Source organism: Sitophilus oryzae, unplaced genomic scaffold (assembly GCF_002938485.1).
Source record: "Sitophilus oryzae breed Bouriz unplaced genomic scaffold, Soryzae_2.0 scaffold_465_pilon_pilon, whole genome shotgun sequence".
NCBI classification, from domain to species: Eukaryota; Metazoa; Arthropoda; class Insecta; order Coleoptera; family Curculionidae; genus Sitophilus; species Sitophilus oryzae.
The window spans coordinates 553,542-574,539 of record NW_022147046.1 but is presented as its reverse complement, the minus strand read 5'-3'; the positions used below and the strand labels follow the sequence as shown (position 1 = coordinate 574,539).

The following is a 20,998-nucleotide window of genomic DNA, read 5'->3' as shown; positions in this document are numbered from 1 at the left end:
CTACAGGATTTTCCCTCTGCCTCTTTTTATTCATAACGGAACCAGTTTCGCGAAATTTTGCTACTAACTGGCGAACAATTTTGCCATAAAGGTGTTTGTCAGGATGGCGTTCATTGAATATCTGCGCAACTCGATTGCAAACATCTAGAAATAATAAGAAAAAACAGCAAATTGGTCGAAGGAATTTATCCTTATCATTTATTCTGATAAATGTTTAAAAAACTTTTCAAATTTCAATCCTTCATATTTTCCCAACGAATCGACCGATCTTCAAAAACGAAGCAGGAAAGTATAGAGAATAGAAAGCCCTTTTCATTACGGTACCGCTTGACCCCCTTCCCATTTGAAAAAATCGGGGGATGACACCCCCGCTTAGAGGGTTGAAGATTTTGCAATAATTTTTGGGGCAAAAGTTGTCCCCCTCACAAACAAAATTGACGTGTTTTTGAATTTTCTGAAAAAAAAAATTACCCTGGCCGTTATGCCTTGCGGAACGTTTTCGATGGGTCACCCTGTATGTATTGTCCATGTCAAAATATATAATCAGGAAACTAGTTAACGAGCTTATAAATACTAAGTTTTTTATATTTTTTCTTCAAACTTATACAAAAATTTTTCAGGTTTTGGCACCATACTTCTATAAAAATAAAACAAAGTTCTACTGTGTTGAGTCTCTCTTTCCATGACAATTTTTCACAATATCTGAAACTAACATTGTCGATAAATACGTCCTTAGTTATTTTAGCTGAATAGGCTAAATAGTTATAGAAAATTAAAAAGTTAACCGCCATACAATTTTTACATTTCAAATGCAAAATAAGTTCGTTTATTATTAATCATTTTTTGGTGGTTAAAGTTCAAAGTTTTTCATACGCACGTACCTACAATTAAAAATATTCTAATCAGTTAGTGTTGAACACAATACAAATGTAATATGAATGGGTATGACTAATATTTTTTTAAACAAAGTGGTGCTTAATTAATTGAGACTAGACATTTAATTAATATAGGTAGAAAATAGTTTTAATACAAAATACATCAGAGTTGATAATACTATTATACAGAATAGAGGGTGTTGGAATTTTGCAAATTAAACCTGGACTATTTTAATTGAACATCCGATAATAATAATTAATTTGGCAAGACATAAAATTTTATTAAATTACATATATGTAATAAAATTACGTCACATTATTGTATAATTAAGTCTAGTCATATAGTGTGTAATTTTTTTTATTTTTATCAGCTACTATTTCCTTAATAAGTGGTGTCTGTTGAACTTTATAGAAAAATTATGGTAACTGAAAGTAGAATGATTAATCATATTAATATTTTTGAAAAAAAGATAATAAATAAGGATGATTCATTCATCTATAGTTGAGATTAAAATAAATGTATTGTTAAATTACGAGAATCTTAATTTTGTGATACAATTGCTTAGATATTTAATCTGATAAATGGTTATGACTCACTTTTTAGTTTTTTTAATAAATAAAATATGTAATTTAAGGATATTCAACTTTTCCGTTTCCAGACTTTTAACTTCTTTTTTTTAACTCACATTTTTATATAATCTGAGCTCAAATTTTAAATTGCTTTAATTTGTTTTTTTTTCCTATAATTTCAGACCCAACTTCATTATACATGGGGATCCAAATCATTGGAACCAGTTGACAAAGTGATTTCGGTACCACCATTGAAACCAGGAGAAAAAGGAACTATCTCAGTTTGTCTTCATATTCCCGGTACTTTTAAATCGTTAATTTTAGAAATAGAATTAATTTTAATCTAATTATCAAAATTAATTAGTGGAATTGTCTAGCCAAAGATTACCATGGGTGATTTATTTAGGCTTGCAATTTTCTGATCGTTTTTTTGACTAAAGTCTACTGTTAATTTTTTTGTAATTGATCAATTTAATCGTTACATGAATTAGAGCGGGGTGAAAAAAACATTTTTTTTATTTTTAAACAAAATATATACAGGGTTGTTCACCACATACGACACGGAGTATTGTAGCTAAACGATTAGATTTTTACAAATTGTAAATTTTGGGTTCGTTGAAGGACTATTAGAGCTACAATTTAAAAATATTTTTACAAGATACAGAGTGTCCCAAATAAGTAAAAAATCCTATAGTTGTATTTTTTTAAATGGAACACCCTGTATATTATTCTCTTTTTAGATTCTACAATTGAAATAAAGGTAAATTTTAGTAAGGTACATCACACTTAAACCTTACCGTTTTGGTTTGGTTTGGTTTGGTTTGGTACTTACCGTTTTTGAAATATTTTCAATTTTGTGAAATTACAGTAAACATTTTAAGGCTTCATTTCTCCAAGGGTATCAAAGTTTTTAATACTAAATATTTACTGAAGTTTATTTATTGATCAGTTATTGTGTTGCAATAATAAAAATTATACTACCTTATACAGAGTGTCTAAAATTTTATTTTAAATAATTACTAGCTTTAAACGGCAATAACTTGTTTAATTTAAATGGAACGTCCTGTATATTTTAGGAGAATCAGATGCATAATTTAATTGTCTATCAAATTGTATCATACCACTTTTTACCTATCCCTTCAAGTTTTCGTAGAAAATGCATTTCCTTATAATTTAGACCTCATTTATCAATATACCCATGGAATATTGACATTTTAGATTGTTTTTAAAGCAACAAATGTACAAAATGTACAGGCTAGTAATATTATGGTTTTTAACAAAATGATAATATTACTAGCCCATTTGTATGCAAAAAGTAAATTTTGCATTCAAAATCTTCATAAAAAGTATACCATTAATTAAATATACTACCATTATTTCCGCCCAAATACTAATTAATTACATACTTAATTATGTTCGTGAATAAATTATTCTAAATAAATGTGGATTTAAATCAGAAATCAAAATAATAATAAGTTATGAAAATGAATGTCTCTGTTGTTACAAATAAGCATTTGTCAAAAAACGAAATATCATTTCTAAGGTGTTACTTTTTACCACACTGTTTAATAAACATAAAAAATTAAGTTTTTTAGTTTTTGGAGCAATTATTATTAATCAAGGCAAACAGTCAATTAATGTAGTTTGAATACTGGAATCATATTAATTGGTCCTCTTTAAGAAATATTTAAACAGTTTTTTTTATTTTTTAATGAAATAAACAAACTATATCAACAATATTAGTATCTGTACATCTTTAAAAATAATCTAAAATGCCAGTATTCCATGGTATATTGATAAATGAATTAAAATTACAAGAAAATGCATTTTCTACGGAAACTTGAAGCTATAGGTAAAAAATGGTATAATACAATTTGATAGACAATTAAATTGTGCATCTGATTCTCATAAAATATACAGGGTTTTCCATTTAAATTAAACAAGTTATTGCCGTTTAAAGCTAGTAATTATTTAAAATAAAATTTTAGACACTCTGTATAAGGTAGTATAATTTTTGTTATTGCAACACAATAACTGATCAATAAATAAACTTCAGTAAATATTTAGTATTAAAAACTTTGATACCCTTGGAGAAATGAAGCCTTAAAATTTTAACTTCAATTTCACAAAATTGAAAATATTTCAAAAACGGTAAGGTTTAAGTATAATAAACCTTTATCAAATTTACCTTTATTTTAATCGTAGAAACTAAAAATGTAATAATATACAGGGTGTTTTATTTAAAAAAATACAACTTTGATATTTTTTTATTTATTTGGGACACTGTATCTTGTAAAAATATTTTTAAATTGTAGCTCTAATAGTCCTTCAACGAACCCAAAACTTACAATTTGTAAAAATCTAATCGTTTAGCTACAATACTCCGTGTCGTATGTGGTGAACAACCCTGTATATTTTAATTTTAAGGTTTCAAACAGTTCTTATTGCTTTAAGCACGATTTTAAGCGATTAAGTACAATGTTTCTAATCAGTTTTGTGATCAGAGTTGGGTACTTTTAACCCAACTCTGATGACCATACCAACAGGTGTGGTAGGCTCTTAAGATCGGCAAAAAAAGTTTTTTTTAATTTCACTCAAAATGAGTTATTTAGGTCATCAATGACCTAAATACAAAATATTTTCTTGATGTCTGTCTGTCTGTCTGTCCGTCTGTAACACGATAACTCAAAAACCGCTTAACCGATTTTAATCAAATTTGGCACAAAAATACTGTGGCACCCGAGAATCTGGCCATCAGTTTTTGGTGGGGGTGGGGGGTTGGTAGTGGGAGGGGGTTAGAAATAGGTATGGGAGGGGGTTAAAAATTTTAAAAAATCGTAATTCCTAAATTACAGTAGCTAGCGAAACGCGGTTTTCAATTTAAGATTAGGAATAATATTTGCAACAAAATTTGTAATAACATCAAAATCAGCCAATGTTGCAGTTTTTGAGATATTCCGTGTTTCCGTAGTCCGTTTTTGAGAAAATCAGTGTGGAGAACTCGAAACTCCTATCGGACGCGACCTTAGGTGGCGGATAGGGGAAATAACCGCGGACCAAAATTGGAAAAATTCCTTTACTTTGAAACTAAAAGAACTGCCTACCAACTTGTTATTAATATATTTTAGTATGGGCGGCTGTACGTGCCTTCGGGCGCCAATTTTTTCTGTTATAATGAGCTGAACGATTTTTTATATGCATATTAGGTTTAGGTGATTACTTTGTTTCTTATTCCTTTTCTATAATTGTTTTTCTTTTTATTAAATAGTTGAGAGTTCTTTTTCTTATTTTTTATTGAAAAAATAACACACACCAAACGGAGTTTTATAGAGTAAATTAAGTATTATTTAAAACAAGTAATGGCGTTTTAAAACTTTTAAAACACTCATTTTTAAACAAAATATTTAAATCATAACAACTTTGTTTTTTTGCTTACTGATAATAAGAAAAACTGAAAGTTCGCATATTTAAGTATGCATTTCATCAAATTAGTAAATATTACTTAGATAATTTCATAATAAATGGTAGTAGCATCTATAACCATTTTTTCCCGACTAAAAGATGATATTTAATAAGAAATAGTATTATGTGAATGCAAATTTTGTTGGTCTCTACTATAACTGTCATGTTTTCAGGTCAAAGCGGCAAATATGAATGCTACTGGCAATTTATGCACGACAGGCGTCGTTTCGGCCACTGGCTTGGTTGCCAAGTCGTCGTCGACCCGTTCGATCTGAAAGGAAACCGATCCGTTCTGGCAACGTCGAACGCACCCACCAACCTTGACTTCAAACCTGAAAACGCGTCCGCTCCTACCTATGGTTTTATTCCTGACGAAGCTGTAGCTTTGGCACGTAAGTCTATGGTGTATTAAATGACATCTTTTTATTAGTATTTACTTATTTGGGAGATAACGATATGGCGGTATTAACTTTGAATAAAAAGATGAAAGAAGGAGTAATACGGAATTGACATAGAAGTAATACAGAATTGACATTGTTAGCCCCCTTACTTGACTGTTTGACCTTTCAATTGGCACATTTGAATTTGATTTGAAATTTTGCGGATTTGTTGGGCTTTTCTGCACTTATTTTATATTATTTAATATTATTATTCCATAATTTGTTTTGCTCAGAGGTCGCACAGTGCTTCGAACATATGGCTCTAGAGGACAAAAATGCAAAACTTCTCTTTTATTGTAGGCAATTTATTCTCAAACTAGGTTTATTTGACACAAATGATGAGTACTCTCATTGTACTAAATGATGATGTCCTTAGTCCCACGTTTATGAAAAAAATCTTATAAATAATAAAAATGTTGGAGCTGTGTTCCATCTAAGGAAATAATAATTTATAGTATGAAAACGGTATAAGTATTAAATAAATCCCTGTGATAAAAAAGAATTGAAATAACATTAGAACATGATTCCTACAATATAAGCCTAATATAAGATAAAAATGTTTTTCTTTAATGAAAAAGAAACAATGTTATATTTAATTTAAAAAAAAACTTAAGATACTATAAATTTACTTTAGGACAACAAAATGCATAGATTGTAACTACTCTGATTCAGAAGAATCACTGCTGACAGAATCTTCCAAATTTATAGTATCCAAATCATAGGTAGATGAAGTATCCTCACATATAAGATATTTCTGTACATCATTTTCTAATATGTTACTTTTTCGCGTTGTTACTGTTCTTTTTGTTGGTATGAGGGGTTCGGATGTTAATAGTTACCTCTTTAATAGACGATATCCATATATTATTTTCTCCTTTTCTTGGGTATGAGGTTTTATAATAAATTGAAAGATGGAAACTTTTTTATGCGACGTTTCGCTCCAACATAGTGGGCTTTTTCAGGCACAAGTGGTGTCTCATTTGACTGGAAGGTTCATCAATATCTAATAAAGAACACATTTTTTGAAATACAAATAATTTTGAGTTCTTGTCCTTATGATCAAGCCAAGTATTAACTAGATCGGCATTGCTTATCAATTTTACTCCATCTGAAAAGTATTATAAAATAAAGTTCGTCGCAAGCAGACGCAGGTGAACTATACAAAAATTTAAAATGTATGAATATGACAACAAAAATATTGAATAAATACAATATGTTTTGATATGTTTTTTTTAAATGCCTTTTTGAAGTTTGAAAACGTAAAATTTTTATACCCATTATTACTACCCACTATTATTTTTATTACCCCAATTATTTGTGCAGCGTGCGATAGATCTCGGCCAAAAATTGAGCGATATAAGTCAAATAACCAACAAGTTTTGAAATTTACTTATAATTAACTAATTAAACAGGGTGTCCCAAAAATAGGTGCAAGTATTTTAAGGGGTGGTCTCGATAAAAGAAACATATTTTCTCTTTATTGTTTTTCAAATAAGTCCAAAATAACGGAGTTATTTTACTTTAAAAATTTTTAAAAAATATATTTTTTGCTAAAATTTTGAGAACCACTGGTTCTTTTCTGGAGTTTCTTTCTTGTAAATTTAATCTAATACCTATGTTGCCATATCAAGAAATTGTGTTTTTTAACTAAAAACTAAAAAAAAATCCAAAATTTTTTTCAAAAAATGTCGAATTTTCAAAAAAAAATTTCGCAAAAAAACCTCATTGAACTATACTACCAGTTAAAATACTTGCACTTATTTCTGGGACACCCTGTATAGTTTTTCTTTAATTTTTGCTTTTATTTACTACTTGTCAAAAATAATTATTAGGGTACGTCAGTTTGACATACGTGTTTCAGTACTAAATAATTATAACACATTTTAATATCTAATAACATTTATAGACAACAAAAATCAAATCCAGCCAATTATTGAATCTACAGCTACATTATGTTTTTACACGTGTATTTTAAATAAAATTAGAACGGCATTGATAAACCGGAATTTAAGTCAGTCATATTAATCTGTCATCGCGGTACATTTAACTTTTTTGATATGCTTCCTTAATCTTTTTATCCAAGGAGAGGCGCTATTTTGACAACTTTGACAGTTAAAGTGTCATAATAAGCGTAATAATGTTATAATCACGCTACCGCTTATCACTATATTCAAAAAGGAGAGTTAGCTTACAAAATATTGAAAAAAGACCTGGACCCGTATTCTGTAACTTTGAAAACGCTAAGCGCTTTTAGACTATCAGCGTATATTACGTTATTTTTCGCTTAGCACGCACTTAACTACCGATTTGGGTATTTTCATCTGACGCGCTTAGCGTCTTTACCCGTTGCGCTAAGCGATTTGAAAAGGGTTACCTTAATCGGATCGTTTTCCTTGTCGAACTGTCAGTAAAAATAGAAAAAATTGTGATTTTGTGCGTTCTCTTGCTCTCTAGTGAAACTTATTTCTTCTATAAGTTTCTCAATAAGGGTAATTGATAATTTACGACTTGGCAGCTATAAATATTGTTCAAAACATCGAAAATGCTGAGAAGGGTGTTCAACGTCTCCCTCGTATAATAAGAGTAATGACATACCCATAGAAAAATAGGTTGACATACCTCAACAGTAGGTTATGCAATTCACGTAACATTGACATTTTTCCCTGTTTTATTGTTTTATTCATATTTGACGATTAGTAAACTATTAGAAACCTGAGAAATTGCGATGCTGCCAATATGTGCCCAACGCGTATCTACGAAACAATTCGCACGGCAACGAGAATATCAAAATCGACTGCTTGGCGTTCGGCTAATCAAATACTTCTGCTTACCGCTTTGAAAGCGTAATGTTTTATATGTCGAAGTTCCAGAATTCGGGCCCAGAACAGTTGTTCAGATTTTATAAAACTATAAATTACTTACTTTCATTTAGGTTTTGAAGAGTTTTTAAAGGGGACTAATGGAGACCCAGCACAAAGAAAATCCAGCGATTCGTCCAAATCTGCTGAAGCTCTGGCTTCATTATACAAATCTTTGCAAAATGATCAGAAGAAAGATGAAGACAGTGTTGTGAAAACTATTACAGAAGAATTGGTTTGTGAGGTATCTGAAAACGTTGATCATATTAGTTTTGACGAAAATGAAGATTCTGATACAAGTAAGTACTATCGTTGGTTTCGTTTGGTTGTTTGCATTTTTATTTTTTTTAACTTCTTTTGAAAAAAAAATGTTAAAAATTTATTTCTATGTAAATAGGGTTTAGAGTATTTAATGTTTTTTAATGAACTTCATCTGAACATATTTTCCAAACGTCTTAACTTTTGAAATACAGCGTGGTAAATCTTTCGTGAACATACGTTTTTACAATAACCTAGAGAAACGCCCTGTATAAACGTCACGTGAGCCATAGAGAGAGAAAATGCACCTTAAGGCGGAATTACATTACTGTCATGTCACGTGAGTTCACATGCTAACACAGTAAAAGTAAGTTCACGTGTGGTTTAAAGGAACCGCTTTAGTATCACGTCGTTTTTTTTTTCATATTATGCGCATTTTATTATGAACCGAAAGCCATTTCTCGTTCGTTCAGCGTTCTTCTCAAGTTTAACAACTTAGGTCCTATACTTAACGTAATAATGAATCAAATAAATAGTTCTTCATCTTCATCTTCTGAGTTTGAAGAAGATTTAGAAAACGCGTGTGGTTTGCTTGTGGTTGCTGATAATATTAAACATATTAAAACTAGGATATGGGGTTCATGACATTAATTTGAAATAAGAGTAATTTGTTGCATCAGTTATTGTAAAGCACCTCGTGTAAACGCACTTTTTCTATTAGAATTTCTTCCATTTTCCAACCCTCACGTTTTCACGCCTCACGAAATTGATGTTAAAACAGAATATTTGAGCGCGAAACAACTCGCAATATCACGTAATTTCACATGAATCCCCCAAGTGACAATAATGTGTTCACCCTTGATGTGTTGATTAATAAAATAAATGCAAAACATCCGTCTCATCAAATTTACTGCTCATGTGTGTTCACATGAATTCACGTGACGTGATAGTAATTAGGGCTGCACCGAGTACCAAGTAGTTCGGTGCTCGGCCAGAATTTTAACCGGGTAATATGTACTTGGTGCTCGGCCTTACTCGGCCGAGTAGGCCGAGTAAAGTATAGTAATAGAAACAATCCATTTATGCATATCCAAAACAGATAGAAATGACTCACAGTGGCAAATAATAAAATAAAGAAAAAGTTATTCATTCATAACTTTAATTAATGTATTTTAGCAAAGTAATAATAATAAGTATAAGTAATAACACAAACACAGTGAAATAATAATTTAATACTTATAATCTAAAAGAGGTCAGCACTGTCACTCATTTTAATATAACTTTAAAGGGTATTATTAATTGTTTGAATTTATTTGACTTTTAAATTAGTTACACATATAAGTTTTGCTTAAAACAAAATCAACGTCGCCACCGCACCTTAAACGAATCAATTCAGAATCCAGCACATTAGAAATATCAGTTTGCATGGGGAACCACAGAATAAAACAATATCTCCATAAGCAAAAATACACCAGGTCATTGGTTTGTAGTCGGGGAATCCCAGTCGCTCGCCAATCATATACAAAACAAACAAGATCATTGGTTTAAGGCCGGGGAATTGCGGAAATTTTAACTAGCTTTCTTTAATGTTAAATTATATATTTATATTTATATTATTTATAAAATATAATATTATGTAATGGTGTATAGTATAATTAGTATATATTGATAAAGGTCGCATAACTGTTAAGACTACTCGGCAGCCGAGTACTAGGTACTCGGCCATTACCTTTAGCCGAGTACTCGGTACTCGGTCAAGTTAAAAAACAAGGCTCGTTACAGCCCTAATAGTAATGTAATTCCGCCTTTACAGCATACAATATGCGTACCATATTTCACAAAGATAGTTAGAGATAGAGAGTACTAGATTACAAGAAATTATAAAAAAAATTTCTTGAAGAGCATACATTTTATATACCGTCTTTTTTTGAGAAAATTGAAATAAACTTCGTATGTGCGGTGTAATTATCTTGAATCGTACATGTGCAGTGTAACAACTCAAGTTTGTCAACAAAATTGAAGAGGTAATATACGGCCAACTGTATATAACAAACAATTTAAATGAACGACAGGAACATACGCTGTGTTAAATATTTTTTTTTATTGTGATTACCTCGGATGCGCTTCGACAGAAGGAATATTTTGGGAAATTTGAGGAGAATAAGTCATGTAAATGAAACACTAAATTTGTAAATAGTCCTACTTATTTTATTAAATGAAATGAATGGATTGCCATACTCTGCCTGGAATTCACGACTAAAAGAGCACGGCAGAGAAAACCCCGATCACTATTCCAGAGAATCTAACTATGCTGTCCTGAACTTTAATAAAAGAGAAATAATAATAATATAGAAACTGTCCTCATACCTAGGTTTATAGTTTAATACATTCAAAACACGCCACATTTATATCGTTCAAAACTGAAGAGAGTTAGTTTAACGGGTCCCCACCCTTAGGCGGTTCATCTCAACTGTATAAACTAAATCACTGTGTGAATTTCAGATTCTAGCGACGACGAGAACCTGAGCGAGAGCCTCCTGGCCGGCTACAGCTCCTCCAAGAACAGCTTCAAAGACGAATTCGTCCTGGTTCCCGTTCCCCAATGTTTCGTGGTGGACGGCGACCCACCCGCCCCCTCCAAAGGTGAAGGCAAAGTTTGGCGCACTCAGGCCACCACCGACCTGCCCCGCACCTCGTCCACGCCGAAAATGTCGAAGGCAGTTTCTGGCGGCAGTTTCGACGACAACAACAATGAGAGTCGCGCCTCCGGCTCGTCGGGCAACAGTATCAAGCTGCGCGACGAAGACCTGGACAACGTGGTGGTGATCACTGTGCCCAAGGACGACCAGGTCAAGGAAGGGTTCATTTACGTGCACGTGGACGGGCAGAAGGTGCTCATTCCGAAGAATATCCTGAAATCGGAAGTGGTGGACGCGGCCAATGCTTTGGAGAAACAGCCTGGGGAGAGTAAACCAGTGGGAGTGGTTATAGAGTAAGTTTTGATTAAAATTAAAACAATACGATTATAAAAAATGTATATACCTATGTGGCGGATTCATCTCTCCAAAAAATTCCTATATGGGTATTTCGCCACTGCAAGAAAATCTACAAAATAAAATAGTTATTTTTTGTTATTTTTACCAAACCAAACACTGCTGCGTTAATCCAACGGACTAATAAACAAATTTGTCTAATGGACAAAAATAACGCTTAACGTTTCGGAAAGTTTATCTCTTTCAGTCGTCGGAAGCAACTAAAGGAAATAAATGAATTTTACTTATTTTTACATGTCTGATTTTTACATATGTTATTAAGATAGTTATTATAAAGTTATACTTAATCAGTCAGACAGATTGTAATGACCAAACATCCTCTAAACACAAAATTAATTAGCCGTGACTATGAGCGCGGGAGAACTATGCGCTTCTGAGTAAAGTATTTAAATATTTTAAAAACACTTTCTGCTTTTGATTTAATATTTTTGCATCTCTATTTAATTAAGATGAGCTTTTTTATTAAAGTAATAATTAATAATTATTAAAGTAAATTAATTTATTGCATATCTAACTACTCAGAACAATTATCGCATATTTTCTAAAAAAAATATTAATTTGAAAAACAAGACACCTTGAATTCTCTCACGTTTTTGGATAGTTTGGATACTGTAAAAGGAACTATTGGAAAATAAGCCTGGAGGTGACATGCAATTCTTAGTCGGTCGACTATTTAGTTGCAGATTTGTAACCAATATAATTCTTATGGAGCCGCGCTCACATGCAATGAAATAGTCGGCCGATCGGCTCCATAAGTATATATTGTTTTCACTTTTACAACTAATCTTATTTAAATAGCGATGCAAAAATATTAAATCGAAAGCAGTAAGTATTTTTAAAATATTTAAATACTTTACTCATACGCAAAAAACATATGAAAAAAAAAGAAACGCATTTCTCCCGCGCTCATAGTCACCGGTAAATAATTTTTGTGTTTAGAGGATGTTTGGTCGTTACAATCTGTCTGATTAAATATAACTTTATGATAGCTGTCTTAATAACATATCTAAAAATAGATAGTTCATTTATTTCTTTATTTACCATTCTCACCTGGTATCTGCCAAGGTGACACAGGGCGAACCCCACAAACACGTCGGAATTCAAAGCACACGAGAGCACTACTGAGAGCCCAAGGTTTCATTCTTGTGAAAATAAGTTATGTCTGATCGCTCTGGGATCTTACTCTAATTACGTCTCTGGATTGTACGTGAAAAACTCTACCAGACACAGTTTTTACCTTTTTAATATTTTGCAAGATAACCAAGATACAAAGGGGGTCGAAAAATGAAGATATAAAAAATGAGAAAAAACAGTTATAACCCAAAAAAAAACAGCTATTATTTGACACTATTTTTTTTCTAACCTAGGTCCAACGAGAGTTCCAGTCCTAAACCCACTTCATCAACGGCTTCAACAATCGGCGCCGATGACGCCGCCGGCAATACCACGGATGGCGCCGCCTCAACCAAGACCCCTTCAACATCGCAACCGGCCAAAAACGAGGAAAAAACCTCGAATAGTCCGATAGACATGACCGTGAAGGGGCTCGGTGGTTCCCAGAACGATCTGCGCAGCGACTACTTCGAGGCGAACAACTACACCAGCCACTGTTCGGCCGCGGGGTCCTGCTTTTCCGAGGTGAACGCGCAGGCGCAGAAACAGGAGCGAAGGAAACTGTTCGTTTTCCCCCTGGAAGTGCCCGGATACGAGGTGATCTATCCCACGTTGAACGTTAACAATCCTGATAATCCTATACTAGAGGAAGGTGAGTTGGTTAAAAGTGAAACACAAGTCACAGAATTATAAATACATATAAAATATCGAACAGAGCTTGATTTTATTGGTTGAATTTGCGCAGTTTTTAAATTTATTGCATTTTCATGCCTCCGTTCGTCGGATATACGATTTGCTTGTGACTAGTGTCATTTTATATTTTCATTTCCATACCGATTTCGCTGTTTTTCTTATAGTCTAAGAGCCAGCAACGTTTTCGAGAGAGAATTTTAAGAAAGCTGGTTCTTTAATATATCTTATTATGCCCTCCTGAACAGAGTGTGGACCGTCTGGCTTCTGGTAGACTTTGCATTTACTACTGCGCATCATATTTGTATTCAACATCTGTTCACTACTGTGCATCACAAATACGGCTAGGAGGCTAGGACAAACATATGTGTAGCATATTTAGTTTCATAAAAAGGTACCAAAGTAGTGTGAAAATCTCATCATTGTATCTCTACTCATAAACGAGAAATCCCATAAACTACACGAAAATGGGATACCCTGTACATATATGATGCGCAGTAGTGAACCAAGTAGTCTACCGGCACCCATGTCAGGAGAGCACAAGAGCAAAAGCATAGCAAAAGATATACAGTATACAGGGTGGTCCGCACTGTATTACATATACATATACTGCAGAAAAAAATAAGTAAAAAAGTTGCTATAAATGTATGTCCTAAAATGTTTAGTTTCGGAGATACAAGGTGTAGAAGTTTAATTTTTATTTCTTGGAAAATTGGTGCCTGAGAGTTTTTTGACAAGAGAAATTTGGGATTTTGATGTCAATATGACTAATATTTGTAGAGAACGCCACTTACATGTGTTTTAACTGTTTTGAAGAGTAATAACGTTTTGTCCCTACCTGTATAAAACTACTGAGTGAAAAAATACACATTTTCGTGACTTTTTACGTAAAAATGTCTCTTGGTAAAAATCGGCTACGAGCAGCCGTCCTCTAGATACTTAGAGTGGAAATAGTCAATACATGTCATTATTGACAAAAAATAAACACGTTGAGTATATAGTTATTTGACTGAAATATTAAATTTGGGAAATTTTTATTTTTTTAAATTAATCATAAATTTTTCTGCGAAAAAACAATGATAAAACAGTTTGTGTTGAACTTTTGGCACAAAAACATTTTGAATTTATGATTTCAGTCTAATAACTATTTAGTCAACATGTTTAATTTCGGTTAATGATGAAAGGTATTGATAATTTCGATTCCAAATATCTCGAGAACCATTAACAATTAATCGTAGTGTTTTTGACTCAGTAGTTTTATACAGGTATGGACGAAAAGTTATTAGTCTTCAAACCAGTTAAAAAATATGTAGGTGGCGCCCCCTACAAGCAGCATTCATAGCATCAAAATTTTATCATGTCAAAAAACTCTCAAACACCAATTTTCATCCAAATATTGACGTTACTGCAGAAATTATTTGGAAAAAATCGAAATAAAATGAAATTTCTACACCCTGTATTTCCGAAACTAAGCATTTTAGGACATACATTTATACGAACGTTTTTACTTATTTTTATTTGCAGAATATGTTGCCGAAGTTTCCGGAATACAGTTCGAACCACCCTGTATAAAAAAACTAGCCTTCTTAAAATTCTCGTTTTCCCGACGTCGCTAGCTCTTGTATTATTATATTTTAAAGGTTATTATATTATTAAATTTGTCAAAAAAGTGTCAAAACGTCCGTTATCGTACGATCTTTGTCCGTTGACAGGCTGGAGTAAAAAAATTACGGATGAAAAGTGGCGCGAAAATGCTATGACCAATCAGAGCTCCGCGCCGTCGGACCATCGTATCAACGGATAACGGACGCATGAAAATCACACTTTAGTCATTTAGGATAGGACTTTAACTGGAAATAAGGCGGTTAATTAGTTGGAAATCTGATTTAAACAGCAAATTGATTAAAATAAAACAAAATCTGATTAAATAAAAAAAATTTTTAATAAATCTTGATTTTTTTGCTCCCTGCTTAATAAACTGTATTTGTTTCAGGCACAGTTGCTCGAGCTCCACCGTCCACTGGTACTTCAACACCGCCCGCCACCAACCCATTCAGCGAAATGGATCATGTGCCCAACTACCAACAAACCCTCCCCATAGATATACCGGTACCAGAAAATTATGTCTGCACTAGAATAGTTGAGGAGGTACCGTCGGCACCCGTAGAACAGCCCAAAGACGTACCGGTACAAGACGAAAACACGACCCACGCTCGAGTGGTTCAACAACCATCTTCGGCAGTGGAAAATCCCGCGCAGGTGCACATTCTGCCCGAAACCATTGTGAACGGGGCCGTAAACGTCGCTTCTTCGGCTATCAACACCGCCAGATCGGTAATCAGCCACATGATTAATCCGCAACAGGTAAATATACCCCATAGCAACGTAATCCTTGTATATGTTACAGTGAAAGTCGGAAATTCAGTGATTGTTAACATTCACTAGGAAATGCTAGCAGTTACGCATTGAACCAATCAATCTGGAATTTTAAAGAGATTTGTCGACTTTGCCTAGTAATTTCTAACATTCACTAGTGAAAGTAACATTTACTAAAGGTTGCCAGTAAAAGTTATTCTATTGTACAGGGCGAGTGCGGCGAGGAAGAATGTTGGTGGGAAGAACAACTAAACTTTTAAGAATATTAGATCACCTCAATATTTAAGTTGATCCACATATCTTAAAATTACAATTTACTTCTTTAGTATATTTATTAAAAATTATAGAAAATAGCGACACATAATATTCATAAACATAAAATTACTTATTGGTACAAGTTTTTTTAATGAAGTTCTTCATCGTGGACAAAATAAAGTATGCCCGAATTTTCTTCAATGGGAGTTATTCAAACGCGCTACTTCAATCATATCGTTTCATAAGTTCATAGTCATTAGGTTCCTTAATATCTTTTTCTCTTGCATTGAATGAAAAAATCTTTGCAAAAATGAAAAACAAGCACTATTGCATTTTTGCGAATACCTAGTTTACCATAATTTTTGACAGAAAATTTCTTCCATAGGGAAAATACCGCACAGCACTTTTTACTACTATAACAAAACAGTTATACATAACCACAAACAAAGCGAATTTACGCCAGATGTCTGTCAATGTTGCTAACGTTTAGCCCAATTTAATGTTATCCCTATATTGCTTATTATTCAAGTTTCGTTATTTATCCTTATATTTACAACATGTGGCAACCGCGCTAACTGAATCTTTCAAACTCACTGTTATCGTCCACTAGTAAAAGTTGGTTTCAAAAATAGATGTTGGAACTTTTACTGGTGTAATCTTAGCAAATCAGTGAATGTGAGCTTTTACTAGTACCTAATTGTTAACAATCACTGATTTCCAACTTTTACTGTAACATATACACTGATTTTTATCTCTATATTATCTACATTTTAAAAATAAAAGCGATTTGGCACTTACTGACTCATCACGGTATCTCCAAAACTACACGGCAAATTGAGCTGAAAATTGGTATAGTTACTCCTTTTGGACATAGACGCTCACTAAGAACAGATTTGGATCAAATCCAATCCAAAATATAATTTTTTAATATTCGGAAAATTATGAGAAACTTTTTGTAGCCTCCACATAAAATGCCAAACCATGACATTAAAACTTCAAAATATAAGTTTAAAATTGTTGTTTTGTTAATTTGATTGTTATTATGTTATTAGCGCGGAAAAAAAACATTTCAATATTATTTTTACTGAACTATGTTTAATAAATTAATTCCAGTTCGATTATATAGTTTGCAGTAAGTCATAAAAAATGTGTAGGTTTGTATTTACCTACACATTTTTTATGACTTTAAAAAATATCTATGTTTGATAAAAATGTCAAAAGTGACAAAAGCATGAAAAAAAATCCATATCGTCCGTCACACCTATCATCAGTTAAGTGTATGCTGTAATTTTTGAAATAAACCATTAAAATTGCTAAAAAATTAACGGTGAGAGATGCATGTCAACCCACGCTTAAAACACAATTTGATAATTATTGTGTATGTACAACAAATGATAAAAAAACGGCGTCAGCGATGGCTATGAAATGAAGATCGTTGTCATTTTATATGTAAAATTATATGGGAAATGTCATCGATCGTCATTTCCAAACCAACTGGACTCCAGTTTTTTGTTAATCATACGGTTTTTAATTTGCTTTCTTATAAAACTAAGGTCGGTCCCCTCGAGTCCATTATATGCGTTATACAGGGGTGTCTCAATCAGGGTGTCTTACAACCTAACCTAACCTAAACGACTAAACCCGCTATTTACTAAAATTTATGTAGGCGCGGGGGTAGTTTTTACCCATCCCGTACTTTTTCTTGATTTTTGTGACAGTCAAATGTTAAAGCCTTAGCAAAACATAGACACCCAAAATCTCATTCAAATAGGAATAACGGTTCTTAAAATATCTGAAAAAATGTGTTTATTATTTTAAAGTTTGATGCCCTCTAGCGGACAAACGAAGCAAATTTGTATAGGCTTGGTGCATTCTCCGCCGGTGCTGTCACCGGCCGAGAATATCGTAAATAACGAACACATACAAATACACGGGTTTAAATGGCGAGTAAACGCAACAATTAGTATATAATTATTCTAAAAGTGTTAGAAAGTATAATTTGTGAAAATTCTAAAATTAAAAAAAAATTCTTCTGTTTATTTTTTTCAAGTTTGATACCCTCTAGCGGACAAACGAAGCACTTTTGTATAAAGGTAAATGTGTCCAATGAACTCATTTTGATTCCAAAAATACGTAGTAGTTCTATGTCCACGAAATTTTGAGACACCTTGTATACTTGTATCATCCAACTTTTATAATAATAAGGAAGCGGCTATAACTATGGCTTTTAATTTCAGGCTCCAGGACAATGGGTGAACGGTCATTGGGTCAGCAACAACACCCAAAGTCCCAGAGAGGTCAATTTGCAGGCTTTGGCAGAGATGGGCTTCTGGAACCGCGATCTGAACGCCACACTTTTGGCGCGTTACGATGACGATTTGAACAGAGTCGTGGCCGAATTGGTTCAATAAATTCATACATACATAATATTATACTTCGTTAGATTTTTAAAGTTTTTTTCTTTCCAGAAAAACATATATTTTTAATTTAAACATATATAGTATATTATATTTCATTACTCTTAGTTTAAGTTAGCACCCTCTGTTATAATCAAGTATTACCCGTGCATTTAACGTAGAAGTTCTTGGTAAAATCAACTTGTCAAGTAGGCCAGGTTTATTCAGTGGCGGTTAAAAGTTTTTTCAATAATTCTATCTTGTTTTGAAAGTTATGAGGCACCAAAATGAACAAAATCTGGCGTTAGCGATTTAGTATTTTTATCTCGAAAAATAATAAAGTCTGTTCGTTTTCTCAAGGGGGAGAGGGGGAGAGAGGGAGGGAGGAAGAGAGAGAGAGAGAGAGATTACGAGATAGTTACGGAATGGGTTAACATCTGTGGTAACGAACTGGTTACTGATTTCAAATATGGTTAGGATGACTGATACCTAACGCCAAAACGCCTTCTGTTGCCACCAGTCTGGCTTATCTATGGCAGTGTGGCCAGATTGGGCGCTTTTCAGACTTTATTTGCGCCAGAAAAAAAAATAAAAAGCCCAAAGTGCAAATTGGGCGTTTTTAATTTTCTAGATTGAGATAGATAGATAGAGAGAGAGAGAGAGATGTTTTGATTTCCAAAACAAAACCTGTTTCTGAAAGACGAGTTTTCGCGTTTACCAGGTTACGGAATGGGTTAACATTTGTGGTAACGAACTGGTTACTGATTTCAAATATAGTTAGGATGACTGACACCTAACGCCAAAACGCCTTCTGTTGCCACCAGTCTGGCTTATCTATGGCAGTGTGGCCAGATTGGGCGCTTATCAGACTTTATATGCGCCAGAAAAAAAATAAAAAGCCCAAAGTGCAAATTGGGCGTTTTTAATTTTCTAGATTGAGCGTTTTTAATTTTCTAAAATTCTAGAGATTAGAGATTATGTTGATGAATTTCTTTTTTTCCCGACAATATTTTGTCACAGTAAATTGTTGTCATTTTTTTGTAATTTTATGTAATTAAATAATTCATAAGTCAAAATTTAGAGTTATATACCCGGCTATGATAGCCCGACTCATTTACCAGATTACACCAAATTACAGACCGCTAGCTACTACGTATACGAGCAGTCTTAACCATAAAATAATGGATGCAGATTTTTTAACCATAGTTATCATGTTATCAACCAATACTATCACTTGGATAAGTTTTGGACTGGTTAAATTTGTTTATTGTACTGATTTGCGCTTTTTGGTGCTTTTTTAGAACTGATTTGGCGCCTTGAATTTCAAAAATCTGACAATACTGCTTGTAACCAGAGAACGTGACCGGCTTTCGAGCTAGGTCACGAAAATCGTAACCAGGTTAGAAGTATCGACGTTGCCAAATTTCATTACCAGAAATATAAAACACTGCGTAAACGCGGTTACTAGTAACTAGATTATGAATTTCGTAACCAGGTAAACGCGAAAACTCGCCTATAGTTAGAAAACGCCATGTTAGTAAACGCCTTAACTTCAATAATTGAGATACAAGTGTGTCACTCAAAAGATTATGGTATTTTTTCAATTAAATGAGAAGAGAGACACACATTTCTTGTAAGCCTGACGATGTGATAACTTAAAAATTCCCGGAGTTAGTCGTGTGGCACAAACTCTTTTTATAATGTTGTGCACAGCTATTGGGTTCTTTCGTGGCTCACTTTGACCAGTTTAATCTGTTGGATATTTTAGAAGTGTCCTTTTTGCACTTGATGTTTGATAGTTTTATTTTATATCGACGTGGTTAATATAATATTACAACTAATTGCTGAAAAAAAATTACCGAGATGTTTGAGGTGTGCTTTTATTTTTATTAGTGTGATACAAGGAGTTATACCACTTACCTATATTCTGGTAATATGGTATAGAAGTAGATTTAAGAGCAGGTATTTGGTATTTCTAACCGTAATGTAGCTGTAATTGATTTTTGAGGATAGGCTATTCTACTTTTTGTTGGTGGTAAACCTTTCGTATATATAATAATCTGTATGTGATAATTGATTGTTAAATATAATCTTCGTTCCAAGTATATTTTTGTTTTTTTATGAATGTACTAGATGAAGCCTGGCGCATCCGCCACGACATCAGGAAAAAAATACTTATTTTTTTTAAATTAAACGAAAAACAAAAAATCCGGCGACGACAGTTTTTAGAAGAGCCAATTAACTATCTTTTAGTAAAAAAAACAACTTTCTAGACCAAGTCGTTACTTCAGTAGAGACGACACAGATAAACATTAGCATTTTATATATGTAGATTTTCCTGTTGCCAGCTGAATTCTTTAATAACTTTGTCGAAAAATATATTGCCTGCTAATAAAAATCATAGAAAATCTAATTATAGTTTACATAAATTTTATGATCATACAGGGTGGTGCATTTCATTCGCCTCGGTTGATTATACGAAAATGGAAAGATGTAGAAACAAAATATTTTATGGGTATGTGTGGGGAGGCAATGCGCACAATTTAAAATTATTTTGAAGTATACAAGGTGTTTCAGAACTAAGATCCACACCAAAGTTATATTTTTTCTGATGGAACACCCGGTATTTTATTTCATTTTTGGATCCTTGGA

General features: G+C 32.9%; 1 protein-coding gene across 1 annotated transcript in view; it reads left to right on the top strand.

Moving 5' to 3' along the window:
• The window catches only part of LOC115885983, a 35,997-nt gene extending 15,544 nt beyond the window's left edge, over nt 1–20,453 (top strand). The window contains exons 7-13 of the mRNA XM_030905016.1: nt 1,628–1,745; nt 5,081–5,299; nt 8,280–8,504; nt 10,966–11,455; nt 12,884–13,281; nt 15,313–15,683; nt 18,188–20,453. Of these exons, the coding sequence (XP_030760876.1) occupies nt 1,628–1,745; nt 5,081–5,299; nt 8,280–8,504; nt 10,966–11,455; nt 12,884–13,281; nt 15,313–15,683; nt 18,188–18,361 (1,995 nt within the window). The 3' untranslated portion in view covers nt 18,362–20,453. The remainder of the gene's footprint in view (nt 1–1,627; nt 1,746–5,080; nt 5,300–8,279; nt 8,505–10,965; nt 11,456–12,883; nt 13,282–15,312; nt 15,684–18,187) is intronic.
• Nucleotides 20,454–20,998: the final 545 nt, after the last annotated feature.